At 36.2% G+C, this 26,171-nt stretch overlaps 1 protein-coding gene across 1 annotated transcript; it reads left to right on the top strand.

Moving 5' to 3' along the window:
* Positions 1-6,995: 6,995 nt before the first annotated feature.
* Positions 6,996-25,633, top strand: LOC100368758 (calcium-activated chloride channel regulator 1-like). The gene is made up of 11 exons (XM_085497044.1): positions 6,996-7,344; positions 8,169-8,457; positions 11,112-11,380; positions 12,789-13,031; positions 18,817-19,041; positions 19,624-19,923; positions 20,949-21,179; positions 21,828-22,101; positions 23,885-24,052; positions 24,186-24,410; positions 24,558-25,633. The coding sequence occupies exons 1-11, from the start codon at positions 7,186-7,188 to the stop codon at positions 24,998-25,000; spliced, it is 2,826 nt and encodes a 941-aa protein (XP_085353170.1). The 5' UTR covers positions 6,996-7,185; the 3' UTR covers positions 25,001-25,633.
* Positions 25,634-26,171: the final 538 nt, after the last annotated feature.

Below are 26,171 nucleotides of genomic sequence, written 5' to 3'. Positions count from 1 at the left end.
CCCGACAATCGTATAATATCGTGGAACAAATCATACAACACCCCCCGACAATCGTATAATATCGCCGAATTAATCGTATAACATCCCCGACAATCGTATAATATCGCGGAACCAATCGTATAACATTCCCGACAATCGTATAATATCGTGGAACCAATCGTATAATATCGCCGACAATCGTAAAATATCGCGGAACCAATCGTATAACATTCCCGACAATCGTATAATATCGTGGAACCAATCGTATAACATCACTGCCAATTGTATAATATCGCGAAACTAGTCTTATAACATACCCGACAATCGACAATATAATATCGCGACACACATCTTATAATCATCTAACATACTTATCTGTATAGTCTACCTGATTAGCTAACATACTTATCTGTATAGACCCATATAGTCTACCTGATTAGCTAACATACTTATCTTTATAGACCCATTTAGTCTACCTGATTAGCTAACATACTTATCTGTATAGATCCATGTAGTCTACCTAATTAGCTAACATACTTATCTGTATAGACTCATATAGTCTAGCTGATTAGCTAACATACTTATATGTATAGACCCATTTAGTCTACCTGATTAGCTAACATACTTATCTGTATAGACTCGTATAGTCTACCTGATTAGCTAACATACTTATCTGTATAGACCCATGTAGTCTACCTGATTAGCTAACATACTTATCTGTATAGACCCATGTAATCTACCTGATTAGCTAACATACTTATCTTTATAGTCTACCTGATTAGCTAGCATACTTATCTGTATAGACCCATGTAGTCTACCTGATTAGCTAACATACTTATCTTTATAGACCCATTTAGTCTACCTGATTAGCTAACATACTTATCTGTATAGACCCATGTAACCTACCTAATTAGCTAACATACTTATCTGTATAGACTCATGAAGTATACCTGATTAGCTAACATACTTATCTGTATAGACCCATATAGTCTACCTGATTAGCTAACATACTTATCTTTATAGACCCATTTAGTCTACCTGATTAGCTAACATACTTATCTGTATAGACTCGTATAGTCTACCTGATTAGCTAACATACTTATCTGTATAGACCCATGTAGTCTACCTGATTAGCTAACATACTTATCTGTATAGTCTACCTGATTAGCTAACATACTTATCTGTATAGACCCATGTAGTCTACCTGATTAGCTAACATACTTATCTGTATAGACCCATATAGTCTACCTGATTAGCTAACATACTTATCTTTATAGACCCATTTAGTCTACCTGATTAGCTAACATACTTATCTGTATAGATCCATGTAGTCTACCTAATTAGCTAACATACTTATCTGTATAAACTCATGAAGTATACCTGATTAGCTAACATACTTATCTGTATAGACCTATTTAGTCTACATGATTAGCTAACAAACATATATGTGTATAGACTCGGGTATAATTCATTTGCATAAAATCGTGAAACTAATCGTAGAATATTACAACAAGACGTAAGATATCCACGAAAATCGTATAAAATCGTCGAACCATCGTCGGTGAATCAGTCGTATACCATTCTCCAACAATCGTATAACATCGTGGTACCAGTCATATGACATCTACGACAATCATATAATATCGCTTAACCAAGCATATAACATCCCCGACAATCAAATAATATCGCGGAACCAATCGTATAATCGCAGAACCAGTCGTGTAACATCCCTGAAAAATCGTATAATATTGCCGAATCAATCGTATACAAACAACAACAACAACCGTATAACTTCGTGGTACCAGTCATATAACATCCCCCACCACGATCGTATAATTACGCGGGACTAATAGTTTAACATCCCCGACAATCATATTATATCGCGGAACAAATCATACAACATCCCCGACAATCGTATAATATCGCCGAATCAATCGTATAACATCCCCGACAATCGTATAATATCGCGGAACCAATCGTATAACATTCCCGACAATCGTATAATATCGTGGAATCAATCGTATAATATCGCCGACAATCGTAAAATATCGCGGAACCAATCGTATAACATTCCCGACAATCGTATAATATCGTGGAACAAATCATACAACACCCCCCGACAATCGTATAATATCGCCGAATTAATCGTATAACATCCCCGACAATCGTATAATATCGCGGAACCAATCGTATAACATTCCCGACAATCGTATAATATCGTGGAACCAATCGTATAATATCGCCGACAATCGTAAAATATCGCGGAACCAATCGTATAACATTCCCGACAATCGTATAATATCGTGGAACCAATCGTATAACATCACTGCCAATTGTATAATATCGCGAAACTAGTCTTATAACATACCCGACAATCGACAATATAATATCGCGACACACATCTTATAATCACGGAACCAGTCGTATACCATTCTCCAACAATCGTATAACATCATGGTACCAGTCATATAAATCCCCGGTAACTGTATAATATCGCGGAACTAGTAGTAGAACATCCCCGACAATTGTATAATATCGCGGAACCAATCGTATAACATCCCCGACAATCGTATAATATCGCGGAACCAATCGTATAACATCCCCGACAATCGTATAATATCGTGGAACCAATCGTATAACATCCCCGACAATCGTATAATTACGCAGGACTAATAGTATAACATCCCCGACAATCGTATAATATCGTGGAACCAATCGTATAACATCCCCGACAATCGTATAATATCGCGGAACCAATCGTATAACATCCCCGACAATCGTATAATATCGTGGAACCAATCGTATAACATCCCCGACAATCGTATAATATCGTGGAACCAATCGTATAACATCCCCGACAATCGTATAATATCGCGGAACCAATCGTGTAACAGCCCCGACAATTGTATAATATCGCGGAAACAATCGTATGATATCGCAAAACCAATCTCATAACATCCCAGACAATCGTATAAAATCGCGGAACAAATCGTATAATGTCGTGAAACCAATCTTATAACATCCCCGACGATCGTATAATATCGCGGTACTAATAATTGAACATCCCCGACAATCGTATAATATCGCGAAAACAATCGTATGATATCGCAAAATCAATCTTATAACATCACCGACAATCGTATAATATCGTGGAACGAATCGTATAATATCGCGGGATCGTATAACATCCCCGTAAATCGTATAATATCGCGCAACAAATCGTATAACATCCCCGACAGTCGTATAATATCGCGGAACAAATCGTATATTATCGCAAAACTAATCTGATAACATCCCCGATAATCGTTAACTTCGCGGAAAACTTTTGTTGTCAATATAAAGTGACCAATATCCTGAGTTGCGCTCTATACGCTGTTGTTATATTTGACCCCAGATCAAAAATTAAACCGTGGTTAAAGAACATTGAGTGGTGTGAAAAGAATAAGTATTGTCGCAGTTAAAACAATGGGACACCACGGATAACAAAAATGGGGAAATGAGGGGTGGACCATTACAGATTCTAGGGGTGGCAGACAAAGTTTGCGAACTCTTCCCTTCATTTCTTATAATGAATTATCTGTATTTTTTCTTCTACTTGATATTTTTGTTTTCCCAACAATAGGCGTGAAGCTTATTTGTTCTGTTATTGATTCCTGTGAGATTTATTGCTACGTTTTTGTTTGTTCCAGTTATTGAATTACAAGTGTGATCCGTTTCACTTGATACTATTACAGTCTAATGGATTATAACGAGTATGTGACTGATATGACGCTTTGGAACAGTGCCATAATGTGTTCTAGCATTCGATCTTTAATAACATGAAAATGATTCATTACAACATACTGTTTGAACACTGTTACTCGGTTTATTTTAACACTGGCTTGTGTTTGTATAAAGTATACAGTGTAGATTATGAAGCAATTAATCAATGAAAATATAAAAAAAACTTAGTCAATATATAATGGTGGAATCTATCAATAATCATGTCAACCATAAAATAAGGTCATTCAAGACCGAGGTGACCTAGGTGACCGAATCCGGATTCGGACACTTAATTTGGAGTTTACTTTGCAGGACCGACGAGCTTGAAATCTACTCGCAAATTGACGCCTGGGATTTCGTGCATAATATATTTGTCAATGTATCAGCGGCAAAGTATAATGATTTTCAAAATATGACTGTACTGACACCAACAGGTGGTCAGAGGATCTTGCATATGAAACGACTGCGTCAGAGTCCCCTGAATCGACTTCATATCAAATGTGTGGGACAGTGTTGATTGGCGTACACTAAACCAGTTTCTTGTCTTAGCAGGTTATATGTTTTGTGCATTGACTTTTATAATTGGTTAGACGCGGTGAGCCCATTGTTTTAGTAAACGTCTCCGTCCGAGCCTTGAGTGGAGACCTTTGTTCGAAATATAATACTCCAAAACAATACGTGTCGCAGGAAAGATATCGATCGTGTGGTTATCGCCCGGGGTTAGCACACCAGAAGTCGACAACACTCATAAATCAGCATAAAACATGCGAAATCACGCTCCCGTGTAATATATATATACTGCAGCGGAATGACCAGGGTTTCGAATCCTAATGAGGTTGTCTAAATACTACAGTGACTGCCTTGTTATCGTCTGAACACGTGGTACGGAATAACCAATGAAAACGCGACATTGCACATGGTGTTGTGACAGGTTTTATATGTGTTGTTCTGACCTTGATTGTACAAGACTTAAATTGTGCGCAGAATTATATTATATTTTGGGACAGTGTGGTATGGAGAATGGCGTCTGCTTACAGTGCCGAGGTGCGTTTGTCGAGTTGCGAATGTGAATATCGTGTTTTATTGTTATATGTAGTTACTATCACATTCGTTCGTATCCTGAGTGACCATATCGACCATGTGAAATTCAACATCAACATCGGCAGCACAACAGTTACTGTTACGACCTGCGACTCGTCGATGGGATAGGTGGAGACTTCAGTCTTAGCACATGTTTCTCATGTCACCCACATTACACAACAACGATGTGGGGACTAAGAGTCAAAGTTCAAGATCATAGGATGTCTTTGTGTACAATGTAATACAACTATAAAAATAAAGGAAAAATAAGTGTGTTACCTTCGTTTTTGCCATAATTGCCACGCCATCGACATAATATTCACAGTTCATTCCACTCTTTTCCAATGTCCACATGGTTTTGCAAATCTATATTATTAGGTAAGGTTAAAATTAGGTTTAGAAAAACGTTTTTTCGTGCTCACCAGCTTTTCCATCCCATGTATCAAACCATCCGGATCCAACAAGTGTAATTGTAAATTTTATTTTCAGAAACATCAATAAATGGATAAATACACTGCAGTTCAGAAAGGTTTCTTACCACGCACTCACACCCTGCTAGTAAAAGTTCTGCAAATCTGTTATTAACTTTCAGCTATTACTTATATTGTCCGTCACAAATTGACTACTACTTCACATCAAGTCTACCTTGTACTCAAGTTTTGAACATTATAAGGTTATACCATTTTATGCTTCGTTTCTTTGTTCGAAACATTCTCAGTTCGAGTTTCTTGTTTTAAACTGTTTCTTTGTTGAACATCCCGCTCTTGTTAATTATTCGAATGTCGCCGCTATTGTTAATATAAATATTCAATTATTTTTTCATAGCTGGCACTACTTTTCTCCAGAATCGGACAGTTTCTTTGTTGTTGCTTCTTGTTACAAACTGTCTGGATTTACTGATTGATCAGGCAGTATCATAATGAAGTAGTTCTCTCTTGATGAATACGAGAGAGTGCAACACACACCTTACTTTTTAGAAGAAGTGTTGTTGTTTTCTAGTGCCAAGACCCGACACACTTTATTTAGATCTGCCAAGTTGCGGGTAGTTTTTTTTTAGCTAATCATCGGCCCATCTACATAAAGGGAGTTATATGAGATATGCACACACTAATCAAAATTGGTTTCTTGCATTTTGAAGTTTTTTCAAACAAAATACGAGCTATTTTGATAAATCTCACTTATATCTACATTAGCAGTTGTTGTCCCGGGATCCTAGTGGTGAGTATTGAATGAGTTACTGTGTTTTATGGTGTGATTAAAACATTGGATAGCACCTTTAATAAACATAAACAATACCGCATTCACCCTCTTCAAAAATGAAGGTCTGACAATATATCCAGAAAAGTGGGGTTGTTTATACACATCTTATTTCCTTGCAGAGTTACGTGAACATAGCAAGCAAAATCTGTCAATTTTAATATAATTAATTTGATTTGCTATTGCCGATAAACAGCAGTGCGCCATCAAACAATATACCATGCATACATCCATTTGCAAGTTAGTTCATTGTATCAACTCATTAGCCCTGTTCTAAACAAATGGATCGCAATAGAAATTATAACATTCATGTTAGTCATATGAATTGAATAATTGTATAACTCAAATACCCAAATTGGTCATCGCTTATAAACTTATCGACGGAAACTGGTGGAAATTTGTTGTTTATATAAAAGAAACCTTAATTGACGTTTAGAGGCACTTAAAATCGATTCTTTCAAATATTCAGACTACTTGCATTGGGGTGAACGTATACTTATATAGGTAAAAATCGATATGTTTTATTCAAGAAACCTGACCTGCATATTATGCATATTACCGGTTCCCGCTGGAGTGGCTGAAAATAGTAACATGACACACGCACGTTATGACCACATACCAAGAGCGTAGAACCCCCCCCTCCACTTTTGCGCTATAACTTCGTTATTGTGCTTCCACTGAATGTACGCTATCGGCAGGTGCACACGTACGATAGCTACCAGTTCAGTACAATCATTTGTCTCACATACAATTCATTGTATAGTATAAACTCTGACATACAGCGTATTGAATAGGTGTGCTAAACAATTCTGTCAGTATTGTCTCTTTTTTTTCGGTGGCTGATAAAGAGACATGTACAATTTCAGTGTCCCCACTTTAGTGTGCAGATATAAAATACGAACAACCAGCTGACATAACAGGAATTGTTCTAAATAAAATTTAATGACTTGTAGAAGGTCGGTAGGTGTCTCGGTATATATCTGACGTAATTCTAAGGTGATGTGCTCGGGGATTTACGCTCTCATTGTGATTGGTTAGAAGCGTAATAAGGAAGTAAACTAACGTAACTATGAGAAAACAAAACGACCAGTCGCTGAGTATAACAAGATGGCTCGTTTTGTGTGTTCTACGCTGATTCTAATCGCCATAAACTGTGTATTTCACACATACGGACACACTACGATTAGCGACAACGGTTATGACGGCATTGTGGTAGCGATACATGCTGATATTTCCGAACACCAGGATCTGATAGATAAAATAAAGGTACGATTTTCACTGCTTACGTTAAACGACCAAGCGAGGGTGAAGTGGGAAAATTTCACTCATCTTGAAATACCGTTTTCCCGGTAACAAATACAATTCGATAGTTGTGCAGATTTGTTCTGTTATCTGATTCATCACATTTCATACAATTATGTATTATTGGTATATGCTTATGTTCTACTATTGTCGAACTGAAAAACCATTGTACATTGTATTTGTCATTGAATTATCTCGCTTGCACGGCAGTAATTAAAACTCGAATGTAAAAACAAATCCACTTTATTACTGAGACGAAAGGGCTGTGGAATGGTGTCTTATTGTTGGCAGGCATTCGAGCTTAAGTTTACCAGGGAAAACAAAGAAAGGGCATACTATTGTTTGTACATTGTCGTGATGTTTAATGCATGACTGGTGTGTCTGAGCGTACAGGCGGTCATCACGTAAATTGGCAACAAAGCACGACAAATCGCCTAAACAGATGATATCTGATTGTTTCAAAATCATTTATCCTATGTGGAAGGTCCCTTTATGAATTGATTACTCAAATTGATATATGGCGTGTGCTACCGGTAGGGTATGCAAATACATAATACCACTTGTTGGTCTTAACCTTGAGGTCCATATATCATTTCCTCGTACATTAAATGTTGTGAATGTTCCGAGACAAACCATTTCCCCTCGTGTAGCACATTAATTTATGTACTACTGTATACAAATGTACATTCTTCTAAGTATTGTATATAGTTATTGTTATATGCTCGTTTCACTTTGTTAAAATCCCTAAACGACTGTTTTAGGTATGTTAGTACTTTTATTTTCTCTAGGATGCCTTCACCGATGCATCAGCATTTCTGTATACGGCAACCAATAATCGTGTTTATTTTCGAAATATAACTATACTGGTGCCAACAGAATGGTCGGAAGATCTTGGATATGTAATGTCTACATCTGAAACTTATGAAACTGCCAATGTCCGTGTTGACAAAGGAGCTGGGACTGACAATAGGCCATACACACACCAAGTCGGTCTATGCGGGGAGTTTGGTCAATATATTCGCTTGACTGACAAGTTTTTTACTGATGCGTCTGTTCCAACTAATCTAGGACCTCTAGGTAATATGATTGTTTATTCTATAATAACACTTATATAGTAGCTGATAATGATTATATCATTTCAACCACACTCAGTGTTTGATCGTGACTTAGTTTTGACTAATCTTAAATCAAACCAGCGGTATCCGCTTCGCCGATTTCACAAATTAGCCTTTAATTAGGTCACCCGGAAACGCCATTTTTTTATGTCCGAATACGAGTAGGTTCAACTAGAAAATGTAACTGCCAAACGTCTGTGTTTGAAAAAATAGTGGAAATTGATTCAAAAGTTCAGGGAGCCGAAATTCCTGTCCTGTTTTAGTACCAGTGCGTCCAAGTCAACGAAAGCGTCTTAATTATATTCACGCAGTTAGACCTCGGTGGTTTGACGGGTATCTCCAGAAAAATGAATCGTTGCGTAGTCATGATGTTATGAATTACGGCGTTATATGATCCCATTGTTACTGTAATTATAGCGTAATGGCGTATTTTACTTTATTCTCTACCGCCGATCCAGCGTTTTAGCAAACTTTCAAAGTTGCGTAATTACAATTTTATGAATTACGGCGTTATATAATCCCATTGTTACTATAATTATAGCTGTGAATATTTGTAGAATGCGGACGTAATGGTATTTTTCTTTGGATTCAGCGTTTTATGAATATTAAAGAATGTTAATCTACATTTTATTATTCCGGTTAATGTTTGATAGTCTACTGAAGTGTGTATGTAAAAAGTGAACGAAATCTCAGTGAATATTGAGAAATATTGAACTTGCTGTCAGTGAAGCATTACTGATATCACAGTCCCTCTATCCCGGTCTGGAAGCGGCTATTTTCTAAGGTGTGAATTACCACCAGTGCTCGGGCAGCCCGGGGTATGCCTTTCCGCGAAGCATAGTCTCTTGTAGCAGAACATTCCGTTGAAACGATCGATGCATTGTTCTCTGCATATTCTAGTTTTTACAATCGAAAAAGACCATATATTTTGATACTTTATGTAGATTTAGAAGCTCAACACAATTCTTTAGATGGCAAGTCTTTCTATAGTAGCATATTGACATTATTATTCGTGGATAGTGCAGTTAAGTTTGAAGTACTCTGTCAGGGATCGCAACATCGAACACTTCTAAACAAACTTGATCGGTTGGCCCCTTCTATTCGTCATGTGTTTTAGAGAGATCGATGTTTTTTCCATTTATTGAATAGCTGAAACCTAGTTGTAATTGGTGAATATGTTTATTGTGTTTGTTTTATTGTAATATATACAGTAAATGTTTCATGTTTAGGCATTCACTTTTTCCGTTCAAAATAAAGGTGGCGAATTAGAGTGCCATTAGTTTTGTTTTCAAGCATATATTTGGAATGTAGTTTACAATGTTGGTGACATCATGTCTCTAAGAAAAACAAAATAAAACTAAATACTGAGAAAACGAATATTTTGGCATGCCATAATAAATGAGATTTGCTTCCCCTCAAAGCGTATAATACTTTAATTTCTGTCAACAGTGATGTACGTAATCTAGGTGTTATGTTTGATATATATTTGAATATGGCAAGTAGTAACATAGTCATCATTTTATCATCTGTATAGGATTTCCCAGATCAGAAAATACCTTTCAACAAAAACTACCGAGTTTATTGTTCATACTTTTGTTGGACTGAGATTGGATTGCTGCAATAGTTTATTGTATGGTATAATGAATGCCCAAATATCTAAATTGCAGAGGTTACAGAATGCAGCTTGTAGAAAAGAAAATGCGACCATATTACACTGCTTTTATTTCTCTTCATTGGCTTCCAGTAAAAGATCGTATTGTATATAATTTGTTGTTGTTAGTAAACAAAACCCTTCGCAGCCGGTCCCCCAAATATATTACCGAAATGTTTCATTAACATGTGTCACTTTTGTACACTATAAAGTAATACTCAAACTTACTTGCCTGTACATTATCACGTTTTATTAGTAACATGTGCTGATGGGGCATTTTCTGTATGCGGTCACATTAGTGGAATGCCCTACCAAAACATGTAAAAATGGAACAATATTAATGATTTTAAGATACATATGAAAACTTATTTGTTTAAGAAAGCATATAATCTGTACTTATTCTTTCTTTAGTACAATTTGTAGTTTTTTTGTCATGCGATATTAACGGAGACATGTGAGACGGATAGTAATAAGCGATTAATATCATTTTAATGTGTTCTCTTATATTCAGAACCGAGTCAAATACTGACCGACTCAAACCAATAATGTTGTTACAGATCATTTGTTGAATCTTTTTTACTATCATTTAAGCGATGAATATCTGTGTTTTCTTAAAATTGTTAATTTGAAAGTGACGTGTTTTCATTGTTTAAACGTATTTTCGACAATGTCCTAAAGTACGAAGTTTCTATTCAGAGTGTTACCCTAAGGTAACCAAAGCCGTGTGACTTTATTATTTATAAACCTTAATATACTGAAACAACAGTTACTCATGATTTTGGTTGTTCTAATTTATGTCTGATTGATGCTTCGCGGAATGGAAGGAGGCACCGATTACAATCCAATCGTCTTGTTTGTAGTTGAATAAGATTTATTCATAATAGAAACGTTGAGGATTTATATGTATTTTATAATCATAGGTTTGTTGACTTTAGTCGATATATTCGTGTTATTCTTTTATCCAGGTAAAGTAATAGTTCATGAATGGGGACACCTACGTTGGGGGTTATTTGACGAATACACAGTTGATGAAGATGAAAGCCATTTCTATTTTGACGCAAACGGAGAACTTCGTCCAGTTGCCTGTCATCCATGGATAACAGGGAGTAATCCTTGTGAAGACAGGGGTGCAGATGAATTACCATTGCCCGATTGTGTGTTTCACCCTAATCATACGCAACCCGATGACTTACCTATCAAATCGTCTATTATGTTCGCCCAGTGGATTGACGCGGTAAGTTGCCGCATACGACTTATTTACCACTTCCGTGTCACTGAGAATGTTCTAGAACCGTACTGTGTCTGGGTGGAATATTCTAGATTTTTTTAGAAACTGGTTGAATAGGTAATAGAACACTGTAGGAGGCAATAGAAAGTAATGGAACATTCTAAAAATTTGTAGTAAGTTCCAGACTCATTATGTATGCTGATGTAATGGTCTATTTATAGACAGTGGGGATATATAGAGGAGTTGTTCAGCACTGAGATCAGATCGGAGATCTCGTTGAATTGTATTAGAGTTTAAGTATCTAGTCATTGGAGTAGTGGAGTTTTATCGCGTTATTGTACTTGATGTTTGCAGAGTATAATAATACCAGTACCAGTTGAAACTTCATCGTTCGTATTTTATCATCGCCGCCAGGGAAGTCTTTCTGTTACTGTTGCCATTTTGGTATTTGAACCATCACACCTATACTATACCAATTACGGTAATATTACGTTGCGTGTGACATAAGTACTTGGGGACATTTCATACATTTGTTCAAATGCATTCGATACTGAACACGTTGATATTATGACGTGAACAACGAAGATGGGGACCTTAATACGGGAGATAACATATAGTTTTCACGACCGATTAACGATCACGCAATACTCGAATTATGGACTAAGCATTCGTGTTACTAGGATCACGATCACGCTTTAACATAGAAAGAAGGTAATTCTATGTAGTTGATGTACATGTATATTTGGATGTGAAATTGTTAGGGAAATGTAAGTTATAAGCCCACAGTGGCGAGATAAAAAAATATTTTCCGTCTAAGAGACTTTCGTATAGTCAATATCTTTATCTTCTGGCAAATATGCAAAGTTTGCTTATTTGATACAATTTTGCAGATTTTGTTTAAATTTGGTGCAACGATAGTTATTTTGGGTTTTCAATAAATTTATTAAAAAGACTAAAGTCACAAAATGTTTACTGTCATGGCATGAGCGTTACATATGATGGCTTTCTGGTGCATGTCAGTTTGTGTTATGATTTGATTCCAGTGGCTGACTGGCGGCCATTTTGGTTTTATGTTCTTGACACAAAGTCAAGCGTAGTGGTTCTCCTGACCTGTTCATTTCTCAATGTTAAGTCATTTTAAGTCAACGTTGTCATTTTTTGAAAAAGAATGTTAATTTGACATTGTATCTGTAAGTACTTTGTGGAAAAAAAAACACAATTATATCGTAACGATAACTTCAAATCTCTAATTTAAGTAAATGTGTTTGTCATTTTGATTAAAAACAGGCTAGTTTCAAATTCTTATTGAAAACGGCTAATCTAATTTTTTTTATATGTTCCTTGGGTAGATCTTTACATATTTATGCATTCATGGCGATAACTTCATATTCTTCTTTCCGTGTATCATTTCCAGGTTGAGGAATTCTGTCATGACGACCCGTCCGATGAGTATAGTTATCACAACAGAATGGCTCCGAACAGACAGAATCGAATATGTAGCGGTCAGAGTGCTTGGGGAGTCATGCTAAATCATACTGACTTCAAAGATGGTAATAACCCTACTCGAATCATTGACGATACGACTCCTAATTTTATCATTAAACGGAGCGGAGTTCGACGAGTGGTCTTGGTACTTGATACATCTGGCAGTATGGATGTAAGTTGACTTTATACTATGCCAGACGATTATTCAAAGCCCTATCTAAGAGATATTTACCTTGACACGAAACTATTGTAACTGCTTTGATTACAATTTACGGTAACGACAGTGAATGTTTTATATAATTCATGGCATCCTAGCTCAGCCATAGAAATATAAGATTGCGTATTATTCGCCCTTACCAATTCAATGCTGCTTCACCTATTCTTTGGATAACATCTTAAAATCCGTGGATTAGTGACACGTTACCAGTATGCCTATACTACTTAAATAAACCATTCAACAAAATGTCATATTAATCCTATTTTCTAAACAAAGAATCGTTATGTGAGGTGTTTATATGTACCTTACAAGTTTATGTCACACAAGTCGTTAAATACCTGTCGAGTCAATTCTAATCAATGTTATTAGCTGTGACGAGTACAGTCAATCTTTCTGATAGTATCAATTAGAGTGTATATTTTCGTCACGTAGCAACCAGCGTAACAATTGTTCATAGTCATATCCCCAACGATACATAGATCCCAACACTATTCTTTGAAGATGTGGAATACTTTGTGTTAGAATAACTGCTACATCTAGTTGGCACGTCAAATTCTTGCGTAGATATTTTTTCTGGCAAATTTTCCTCTACTCTTGTGTTGATTGTCAGTAATTGGACAATTGCCAGAGTGTCTTCAGTGGCGTTATAAGTCATGCCCCAGTATGTTTACAGGTGAGTGAATTGTATACCTTCATTAATTAAAGCATAACTAGATATTCACTGCTTGTAATATTAGATCTGTTTAATTTGTTTAAAAGATTCCTCTCATTAGTAAATAGCGCCCTCACTCAACAATATTTAGAATGAGCGGTTGGTCAAAAGTTTGATGAGTCAGGTGCATCTATTGGCTAAGCTTGTTTACATAGATGCAAATGAGTATAGGAACCATTAATGCTGTAGGGTGTACTGGGAGGAGTGGAGGATTTCATGTTTGTAATGACTGGTTGTAATGCGGTATCTCGTTGTTTTCAAGATGCAGCCTGATATTTGTTGCTTTCTTTGTTGTTCAATTGTGGCTAAACTTTGTGTGGTGGGTGGATGATGTGTTTATAGTTTGTTGAGTCATTGTTTAGACACCCTGCAGCTTGAAATGGTTTGGTCCAAATCCAAATTGACTGCTTTGTGTTTGTTCAACACACTCCCTGCCCCACAATACAATATGTAGTTTCCCCGCCAGTTGTATACTGTCTTCAATGGTATTTGCTATATGTACACACAGGTTATTTGTATTATTTATGGCACAGTTACAAGGGTCTGGAACCGAATCTCTACAAGTATTCAATAATTCACGTCGATACCATACGCTTCTCACTTGCAATCAATTCAATGTTCGCATAAATTAAGTAATAACATGTACCTTCTTTGCCTCAAAACACATAACTGTCAGTGAAATGGTGAAGATATTTGCTTCATCGCTTTATACGCTGTACTTTACCGAGGCATTGATGGGTCATCAAATTCATACCTCGCGTGAATTCACGAATTATTTACACACCGCCGCTAGTTCAAGTTGTCGCGCAAGAGTCTAAGCTCCAAGATAATCAATTCCATCTCTTCCAGAAATAATTTTTTAACTTATCACAAATCATACGCTAGATTGTAATCAAGTTGGGGATGCATTCGTACAATTAGTTAAATCAATACAAGGGTCCGGCTCACTACGTCATACAGTCACCTTAATCAGGCCCGTAGCCAGCACTTTTGAATAGGGGGTTCGAAAACAACAATAAATGATATATTTGATGTGAAACGTGTGAATTTTATAATATTCAAAAAGTGTGTTTGAGCTCTGTTACATACATTTTTATATTCTCGGTTTTAAATTCAATTGGTTTACTTTGTGTTACGTTGGTAAGTTATTCTACCTAACATTTTTGAACTATTTTACCATTTTAGAGAAGGGGTCATAGGCCATTCCCCACCCACAGACAAACACACCCAAACCCTTGATCCATTACGGCAAAATGTTGTACACAAAAAAGACAAGACTGTACGTATCTTAGCATTATTGTCCAAGTCCAAGCATTTTAAGGTAGAATGCTACTAACGAGCTTTTTCGCTCTTCACAGATGTTAGCGAACATAAAAGTGACACAATTTCATGTCGAAATCTGTCTACAATTATTCATTTTAGTATTAGTCAGTTATGTAATTTTATTTCTGTACAGGGCCTCACCACATCGTACAAAATGTAATGGGTAGAAAAGTGCATATCACGTTTTAAAAACAATACAACATCCATGTAAACATATGGTACTAAGTTAAGCTGGATTCATATTTATCTCGTCGCTTGAAAACTTTTAAAAGATACAGAGCTAGTTGATATATGGTGTGTCAGCCAGACTGTCAGTATGGGCATAATTGCATAAAATTATTGACAAAAGATCAGCCCTTAGATCATTATAAAATGAACATATAAAAACAGAGTGAATTTCAATTGTCTACCATGTTAAATTCAAATGTATCATTGCAAAAACTAAAAGTGTATTGATCTAACTGTATTTTTGTGTGTCTGCCTAATTCAACATTATGTTTATGGCCAAAACAGCGAAGACTCGTCAGTATATATTTTAGTCTATAATTGCTTGCCAATAAATCTCCCAGGTTATAATACTACATTGATTTTTCCGAAAGTACACAGCCTGGATGATTGTGAAATTGAGGCATGCCATTCTTGCTAGCAATTTGTTATTCTTTGAGTAAATATCCCTAAGAAATTAGCAGTATCTGCAACTTGTTTTTTCAAACCAGGCAATGTCGAAACCATATTTGAACAGGAGATTTTTATGTGGGTTTCCCAAGTAAGTCTGTCGGTCTTGTCTAACCGTTTAATCATGATATACCATGTTTTGGGGTTCCAGCTATTTATTATTTAATTTTAACCAATATAAGAGACAACGCTTGAAATAACCACAGCATAATGTCAGCCTTCCACATTCGTCCAACATCGCTACATTGTTTGTGCAGCTATTAATGCTAAGTAGATATCTGCAAAATGTTGTCTGTACCCTCTCGATTTCCGACTTTTGGTACCCCCATATCGTTACCATAAGAAATAGCTGGCACAATGATTGCATCAAACAAATTAAATGCACTAACCAATGGCATACTATCAAGTTTCTTGCAGTACGTGAATTTGTTGGTTCACTGTAAATCTGTTTTTAGAGGGCAGTAAAATAATATGCATATAGTAGCAGTTTAGCAGCGGTCTCAATAAACTTCAATGACTACCTCTCCTTTTTATGAACCCACTAAAAATATGGAAAATTTTCTACGACATCAAAAAAAACGTGTAAAAAAATATGTTTGAAAAATATGATTTATCGCATAGTTTCAGTGCTGAAGCAACACTGTGGGATAATTTTTTGGCTGCAAGAAGCTCTTCGACCTATACAACTCGTGATGATAAATGTTTTCAACCCTTAGCTGTACACTATGTCCAATAACAGAGGCTACACGTACTAATACAATAGATTTACTACATTTGGCTGATACACTTAGAACAAAACAGTATATATGCCATCATTAACTTGAAGAATACAAAACTAATGAACCAATATGAAAGTACAGTGTCGTGTTGTCGTGTCAATCCCGTTCGAATCCCACACTTTACTAACTGAACGAACACTAGCACAAGACAAACGGACCTATTCAGGACCACCACATCCTTCAGAGAGTGACTACAATTACATTATTCGGCGGGGGGCAAGGGATATTTTCGTTCAACGTAATTGCAATATTTTTTTGTTCGTACAATCAGGGGGGTAATTCTCTTCTCTCGGGTTCTCCACACTTGTCAGGGGGGAAACTCGTCTCGTCTCTCTATCTCGTCCCCTTGAGGTACGGGATCGGGAAAGTCACTTTAACTTTACAGTCAAATAAGGCACACACAACGAAATACGTTTCAACTCTCGTCTTAGTCGATCTTTTGGAGCACTCTATAAGACACAGCGCCCTGGGGAAAAGTCCCCAAGACTGTCGCAAGGCTGAACCAAGACTCGCCCAAGACTGGACTGCCTCTAGGCTCGCCCCTGGACTGGACTCTCGACTCGACTCGACTCTCTAGGACTGCACTCTCTCTCTCTCTCCGACTGCGTCTATCCTAGAGTATTCGCCAAGACCAACTCAAACTCTCTTTATTCATTTTCAAAACTCTAACCAATTACAGAGCAGTAAAAAGACTCTAGGGCGTAACCTTCAATCATAAAGCCAATCACACTAAGTACTGAATACGTCATATCTTTTGATTAATCGTTCACTACATTAATAACTATGGATATAAACTGTCAGAATGAGTAGTCTAAAAAGCGGTGGTTATCTGGTAATTAGTTCCAAATCACTGACCCAAGTTCCGTCCAAAACTTCAAATAGACCTGAACGATGACAGACATAACACAGCAATTCAGCTAATAATCAACTAATAAAGTCGGTCAACAGATACGCAAAAACAAATTCATGACAGTACATCGAAAATTGAAAAAATAAATTCCGTAATTCTGTAATCACAAGATAGACGTACAACGTAATAAATCCAATATTTTTTTCGTACACTGTAAAAATGTGTAATTTTTCTCGGTACGTACAAGAATTTACATCCAAATAAAAAAAAAAGTCGTGAAGATCCAGGGAAATTACATTTTCGAAACTGTAAAACGACTAGATGACACAATTCACTGCAAAATTAAATTTTCACTGTAAACTGTAAAAACGTCTTTTTTTCCTTGTAAATTGTAAAAAGCCCTTTTTATTTCCCGTAAAACTGTACAAGCTACCCTCCTTGTCCCCCCCATTATTGTTTCAATGTTGCTTTAATATTTAACATCAGCTGCTTGAACGCGATCTTCATTACACCATCTCGGAATCACTGAATAAAAGCTTGCCCATTTATAACAACCTGTTTTGATTGGCCGCTGTTGAGCTAAGATGAAGTAACTTCACGATTGACATTTAAAGACCGAGTCTGATAGTTACCTCACTGAGTCAAGTGATTTAAACGATGATAATTATTTTAATTAATACTGTTTGTTTTATTAAGTTCTAATCTACGATCATAAATCTATTCACTTCCAAAATTTAGGGGGTTCGACCGAACCCCCCGAACCCCCCAAACTACGGGCCTGTTAATCAGTAACTTTACTGTATCAGCTTATTATATGTGGCAACTTCGCATATGTTGATAGTTTCTTTGCTTATCAACGTTCAGAACCATATTTTTGTACTTTCGACCCCCTTCCTGCCCGTTCGGCTCTAAAGTGGACCCCAGTTAGACAATAGTTGATCTTTTATGCACTTTACGCCGCGAATCGATATACAGTGCTTTGATTGGCGTTTATACAATAAATTACTCATATAAACAACTTACCCTGAACAATCATTTTAGTCTATTCTATTCACACATTAGTGACTTAGTCACAATACAATAAATGAATGCACAACATTCAGTCACTTTGACACCTAAAATCTCCTGGACCATTCTCAGGGCATTTTTATATGTAAAATTTAATTGTATGGGTCAGTTCGTCAAGTCAATACATATATAAACAAATCCTGCAACAAATCCAATAACTTGAATTATATTATTTATGGGTAAAATTTATATAATTGATGCGTTAAACCAACCATCGCTAAGTGATTCGAAAATAACCATGATTGATACACTTAAATGGTTTACATTTAGTGTAAATTACATTTATTAAAAATGTATATAACATTGACATAATTTATATATTCTGGTATTTAGGGAGATCGAATTCAAAGACTTCATCAATCGGCAACATATTTCATTGAAACCAGGATCGAAGATGGTAGTTTTGTGGGAATTGTAGGCTTCTCATCTCATGCAGTTATTCATTCTGGTATTACGGAAATAAAATATGGATTCCAGCGTGGTGTAATTGCATCTAATGTCCCACAGGTGGCTAGTGGGGCAACCAGTATTGGAGATGGTTTAAGAGTTGCACTTCAGGTAACACATATTGACACTAAGTTCCTCAGGTATTAAAACGGGAGAGTCGTCACCTGCGCACGCGTGGGAATTGAGTCCCAAGCAATGATAACAACACACGCTAAGAACGCAAAGGCTCATGAGTAGACGCTTGTTTGTACACAATGACACGCTATGGCCATCTGACGCATGCATAGGTGAAGACGTCCCCGCTTTAAGCGGAAACATTTTTGACAGTCAACGGTATGAAAAGGACTTTACAGCACAGGTTGAAACTACGTTACCAATTCTGAAATAAATTTTATTGTCTGTAAGTTTTACAAATATATTATTCTCTTTCTTCCTGGACAATGCTAAATAAATAATTATATCAATGTATTCACCACCATGGTTCAACATTCATAAAAAATGTATTTAGTTCATTTATTTATTTATTAATGAAACCCGTTTGGGTCAGGCAAGAATACGCACGTCAGATTGAAATTATGCGTTAGTTATCGACATTATAGGTCTTAAAAATTACCCTAGTTTCCATATACAACGCCTACTTACGAAGTTTTCTTTTACAATAATAATCTGCAAACACTGCATATATTTCACTAGGTATTACAAGATGGCAATGTGACGTCAGAGGGGGCATCGTTGTTACTTATCACTGACGGGATAGAAAATACTTATCCCTTATTAATGAATGTAATGCAAGAGGTATACGACTCGGGTGTCCGTGTAGACACGATTGCGTACACAGAAGCAGCACAGAGTACACTCCAAGAATTGTCAGATAATACTGGTGGTTTGTACTTTTATGTACCAGATAATGATACTTCAACCGCGTTCATTGATTCATTAGCAGCAACGATCAGTGAAAATCCACTTGGAAACTCAGATATCATACCAATCACGGTAAGTTAACTTTTATGGGAAAACCAGAGCTATCTTAAGTCGTACAATATTATGTTATAATTCCTTTCTATAACTTATTTATTCTAGCACAATTCAATTGGTGGTTACAATTTATATCTGATGAGTTGATATTGCCGGCTATAACGTCAATAACTATTGGGTATAAAAAATGTACACATACCTTCTCTATAGAGAATCGAATCGAATCGTACAGAATTTAACAACGCATTAAAAAATCAGCAATACCACAAAAAAGAAAAAAATACATATTTTATTAATACAAAAAATAGTTGGTTTGAACTGTGTTGAAAAGTGTCTGTTTACAATGTGTTTTTCACTGTGTAATGATATTTTGCCTCATTCTACGACTATTTTACAATATGTGATGCATTTACCATGTTGAATGCATCACATAACATTATGAATGTACCATATATTATACATGCATTACATGACAGGCTACGACATTTTTTTGTATCTTGTGCCAGAACAGTTGCAGTTTTTTGCAAATCTTACAGCATAAATTTGGTTGATTCCTAATAAGAATATAATATCATAAATGCACCACATAGTATGATAAATGCAGAACATGACATGGTAAATATACTATATAACACAGTAAATGTACAACATAATACGATAAATGCACTACATTACATGGTGAATATACCACATAACATGGTAAATGAAATGAATAATGCACTACATAATATTATAAATGCACTACATTACATGATGGTTGCACCATATAACACGTTAAATGCGCTAAATAACACGATGAATGTACAACATAACATGTTAAATGCACCACACAATATGATATATGCACTACTTGACATGTTGAATGCACCACATAACATAATAGCTGTGGCTTTCCATACACTTTCATTGTAAATATCGACACTATATATGTTGTGATAACACATGTATGCAGACATTGTCATAAAACAGTTTGGAAGCAAATTATTGTACATTATATAAGTACACTGTTGAATATTATGTGTTGTATCTATTCCGTCCATTAGCTGGAATCAAGTGTGATATCTTTAACAAGAAGTGAGATGACCTACGAAGATATACTATTCTTAGATTCAAGCTTAGGAAATCGAACAATATTTTCATTCCTATTTTCGGACACTGTCTTTGATGTCGCTCTACTGTCCCCCACCGGGGGATGGATTGATAAATACTACAAGGGATATGCCGTCAATGTAGAACAACGTAGAGTCGCTATTGAAATACAAGGAACAGCAAAGGTAATTGATCTTCTGGCCTTGCACAATTTGGAAATGTGTTTAACTTCCAGTGGCTGAAAAATAATACACATTTCCTAAAGGCAGTATTACACTAATATACAATAATGGCAAAAGATATTAAACGCATTCGTGCAAGTAGAATGCTAATGTACTGATTTGTTTAGTTAGTCCGTTTACTTCTCTTTGAATCTACACTTGTTTTTGTACGTGTGAAGATTGAAACTTTATATACTCGTATACTAATGTATGCAAATGATTTACAGGCTTTCATGCATGCGTGTTAATATTTACTTTTACTGCGTGTACATTGAAATATAAACCTTTGAACCTATCGTACAACAACCTCTAACAGTCGACCTATAATTATAAATACATATGTATTCCCTGTGTATTGCTCATCAACGCATCTGGTTATCACGGACAGACGAAGTTTCAATTATCGAAAAATAAGTAAATTTGAACTTTATATCGCCATTTTTCATGACTGTATGTATATCTTTACGAACGGGGAAACGAATACAATAAATTGGAAAATCACTAATGTAGTATACAATAAAATGTACATATCATGAATTTACTTTATTGGAAAGTATTTTCATTATTTAAACGCTAAATGGCTTTAATAAAATATTGTGTTACACTTTCCAGGCTGGCATGTGGAAGTATATTATTTACAACAGTAATGGCACCGCAGATAATGTAAAGATAATACTAGAATCCCGTGTGAAATATGAAGATGACGAACCTATCCGAGTTTTAGGAAGATTGAGCAAAACCACATTGAATTATGACGTAGACCCGCAACTGGTGGTGAGAGCAGAAGTGAAAAAGGGATATTCTCCCGTCATTGGTGCCCATGTCATTGCAACAATTGATACACCAAGTGGTCAAGTAGTATTAACGTTATTGGACAATGGCGCAGGTAATGCACGGGTAGTTTATGCTAGTATCATGGGGGGAAATTCGTCTTGCCCGGGTTTCTCCAACATGTGTCAGGGGGGAAATTTGTCTGTCTCAATATCACGTCTGCTTGAGGTACAGGACCGGGAAAGTCACTTAAGCTTTACAGTCAAATAGATCGACACAATAAAATACGTTTCAATAGCTAGTCTTTAGCCACATCGAGAACGCCTCAAGGCAAACTGCCTCGTCGAAGTCTCTGCCCAGGACTGACTCGTCGGAGACTCTGCCCAGGACTGACTCGTCGGAGACTCTGCCCAGGACTGACTCGTCGGAGACTCTGCCCAGGACTGACTCGTCGGAGACTCTGCCCAGGACTGACTCGTCGGAGACTCTGCCCAGGACTGACTCGTCGGAGACTCTGCCCAGGACTGACTCGTCGAAGTCTCTGCCCAGGACTGACCAAGACTCTCTCGCCTCGTGAAGCTCTCTGGGACCAAGGACTTAGACCGTTTATTACGTATGAAAACTTAACCAATTACAAAGAAGTTTAAAGACATAAGGCGTAACCTTCACATATTCAACTTGCACATAGCCAATCACACTAAGTACTGGACACGTCATATCTTTTGATTTATCGTTCACTATATTAATAACTGCAAATACCAACTGTCAGTATTAGCAGTCCGGATGGCGACGGTTATATCGTAATTAGTTCGAAATCACTGTGTCAAGTTCACAGCCATAACACAGCCATTCACTAGTAACCAAATAATAAGACAGTCAACAGATACGCGAAAACTAATTCATGACACTAGATCGATTTCGATTGTTCAGAGTTACCGTTGTTGATCGTGACGAAGTGATGAATGATTGTACGATTGATTGTAACCATCTTGTCTAAAAAAATGAATTATTAATTGTCAAAGTTGCAATCTAAATAAGTATTCTGACCGGGTTACCATATTGTACAATATTGCATCCACATAACAAATTTTCCTTGGGCATCCAACATAGCAGTGTTTTTATTTTTACGATAAATCGTATCTAAAGTTGAAGCTTACACATAATTGAGAAAGTCATTTACATTGACTGGCGCACAACACAACGTAATTTGAACACGCAAACAAACGCGCAACCAGGCTGGCGAAGGGGTCGGCAGATGACTATATGACATCCAAAATATTCTTGGAATTTGAAATATACACATTGAAAATAATAATTAATGTCCTCTTGTACATATCTGTTGTCCTGGGACTGTGTTGCTAGGTTGCTGGACGCCGCGTTGAAGCACTTACCCCTGAGACCACGTACATTCAAATCACCACACGATTTTGACAAGTAAACTCCATAATTTGAGATGACAATATAATTATTAACTGTAAGCTTCGGAATATATGAAAATGCGTCTCCCTGATGTGGCAATTATTTTTACGACTTCGGCTGTGCCTCGATGAACAATAAACACATTGGGGAGGCAAATCTTATCTTGTAGTTAATAATTGTTTGATGTATTTACCATAAGAATCAGTGGTAAAACATTTTAATACAGACGACATTCACTATAATACAGCCATAATTTTTTTGAAAAAATAGGCTGGTCATCGGAGGCACACTAAAGTATTTTCATTCACAGTAATGTTTTCCGTTATACATACTCAATAATACTCTACAATAATGTTCAAAGTGTCCATGTCCAGTTGCCAATAATTCACTGTAATAATACATTGCACATAACTAATGTCACACGAGTGTATATAAGACAATAAAACCAACGACTTCAATAGACAACTATAATATTGCAGGTGGAGACGTTATTAAAAATGATGGCGTGTATTCAGCATACTTTCTGGATTTCACATCGTGCAGTACCACGTGCAGATATGGAGTGAAAATTAATGTTAGAAATACAGCTGGCACCGCAATGATCAAGTCATATGAAACGTTGAGTGCAACTTTACCAATGAATCCAGGTAAGCCAACACTCACTCAAGAAGGAGTAATGTAAAATATATTCTCACTCCGCTGTCTCGTGTATCGGTTAATTCAAACGTGTATAATTTAAAAAAGTTAGTTCTAGGCGTTTTAGTATATGTGGTGTATCAGATTTACAGGGAATACACACAACAACAGTGCCGGCAGATCTGTTCACAAGATCATCTTCAGGTGGTGCATTCGATGTGGATGGAGGACCGCCACCAGGCACAGACCCAAAAGATATATATCCACCATCCCGTATATCAGATCTGAAGATTGAAGAACAGTCATATGACAATGGAACTATCAAGTTGACGTGGACAGCCGTCGGTGATGACTATGATAGAGGAATAGGTGAATAAATAGTAGAATTATATATCTGCTGATGTACATTTTGATCATATATCGAATTCATCAGTGAAACAATATTAGATTTCTACCGATCTTATCACAGCTACAGTTATGCTGCCAACGTATAATAATTTTACGATTACATTTCAGTTCACGAATATGATTTGAGAATGTCCACAGATGTGGATGAGCTATACGACAACATTGAAAAGGCAACAAGGGCTACCAATGAGGACCTCATTGTAGGAAATCTATCGTCTCCACAAATATCTGGATCCAGTGAAATGGTCGTAGTCGGAATAAACAAAACGCTCAGTAATGGTACACGGGCATTCTCTATTCGGGCCGTTGATTCAGATGGTAACCAAGGGAAACCATCCAATGTTGCGTTCACTACATTGGTGTACGTACCACAGGAAACTACTACTACTACTACTACTACTACTACGAATAATATCGATGATACACGCGTATTGTTAATTGTTGCATTGGTCACTTCAACAGTATTAGGTTTAATTGTTTTATCATTGATAATAATTTTCGTAACTAAATACAAATACAAAAACAAAGATAAAATAAAGCCATTCGAATGATAAGCACGAAATAGTCCAGAGGGGAGTGAAGATATTTGTGTTTATACAGACTCGTTTTATTTACGCAAAAACAGAATTATTTCAATCAAATTCCTTAATAAAGAATTTATAGTAATATTGTAAGTGTCCTCCTGTCTGTACATTTGTCTCATTACAAAGAAAATGTGCTCATCACTTGTGTGGCTATATTTTATAATCCAGTATTACTCATGTGACAAGACAACGTCTCAAAGGCATTTGTCAAAGCGAATCTTATAATATTACGGTTCTTGATATGAAGGTTTTTCAATCTCATTTACTCAATATTAACGAAATTCGTCCCGGTATTCAGTCATTCAAGTGTGGATATTTTTAGACTCAAAACGTCTAGCTACCGTATTTTGAATAGTTACTTCAATTAACATATACATATATATATATATATATATATATATATATATATATCCGTCTGCTCAGCGTTTATTTACTATTGTAACAAGTTTATACTTGACGGGACTGTAATCGTAACGTGTCAAAAATCAGTTTCCTATTTAAAAGTTGTTTTTTTTAACATAGTGTATACAGATTACAATTTCTTATGTTTATATTTTTAATTCATGATACATGTTATACAGAATAAAACGTGAAACAATAGTTTGGTTTACTTTCCATTGCTAGGATATAGATCATCATCAATAGTGGAGTTGTGCAAACATTTCTTGACCACATAATATGAAGACAGGGCTCTTCAAATCAATCACGTTACTTATATACATGTTTATGGGAATTAAGCATTTATTGATAAACATCTAATGGCCTTTCCTAAAAAATGACGTCCTATGAAAGATATTCCTAATAACATAGATTCACAACTTTTTATACACGTGTCATGAATTAGTTTTCGCGTATCTGTTGACCGACTTAATTAGCTAATTATTAGCGGATTGCTGTGTTATGTCTGTCATCGTTTAGGTCTATTTGAAGTTTTGGACGGAACTTGGCTCAGTGATTTGGAACTAATTACGAGATAACCGTCGCTATTCTGACTAGGATTTCTGACAGTTGGTATCCGTAGTTATTAATATAGTGAACGATTAATCAAAAGATATGACGTATTCAGTACTTAGTGTGATTGGCTTTATGATTGAAAGTTACGCCCTAGAGTCTTTTTACTGCTTTGTAATTGGTTAAT

Source organism: Saccoglossus kowalevskii, chromosome 3, assembly GCF_978046115.1.
Source record: "Saccoglossus kowalevskii chromosome 3, keSacKowa6.1, whole genome shotgun sequence".
NCBI lineage: Eukaryota > Metazoa > Hemichordata > Enteropneusta > Harrimaniidae > Saccoglossus > Saccoglossus kowalevskii.
This window is presented reverse-complemented; position numbering and strand designations above follow the sequence as displayed.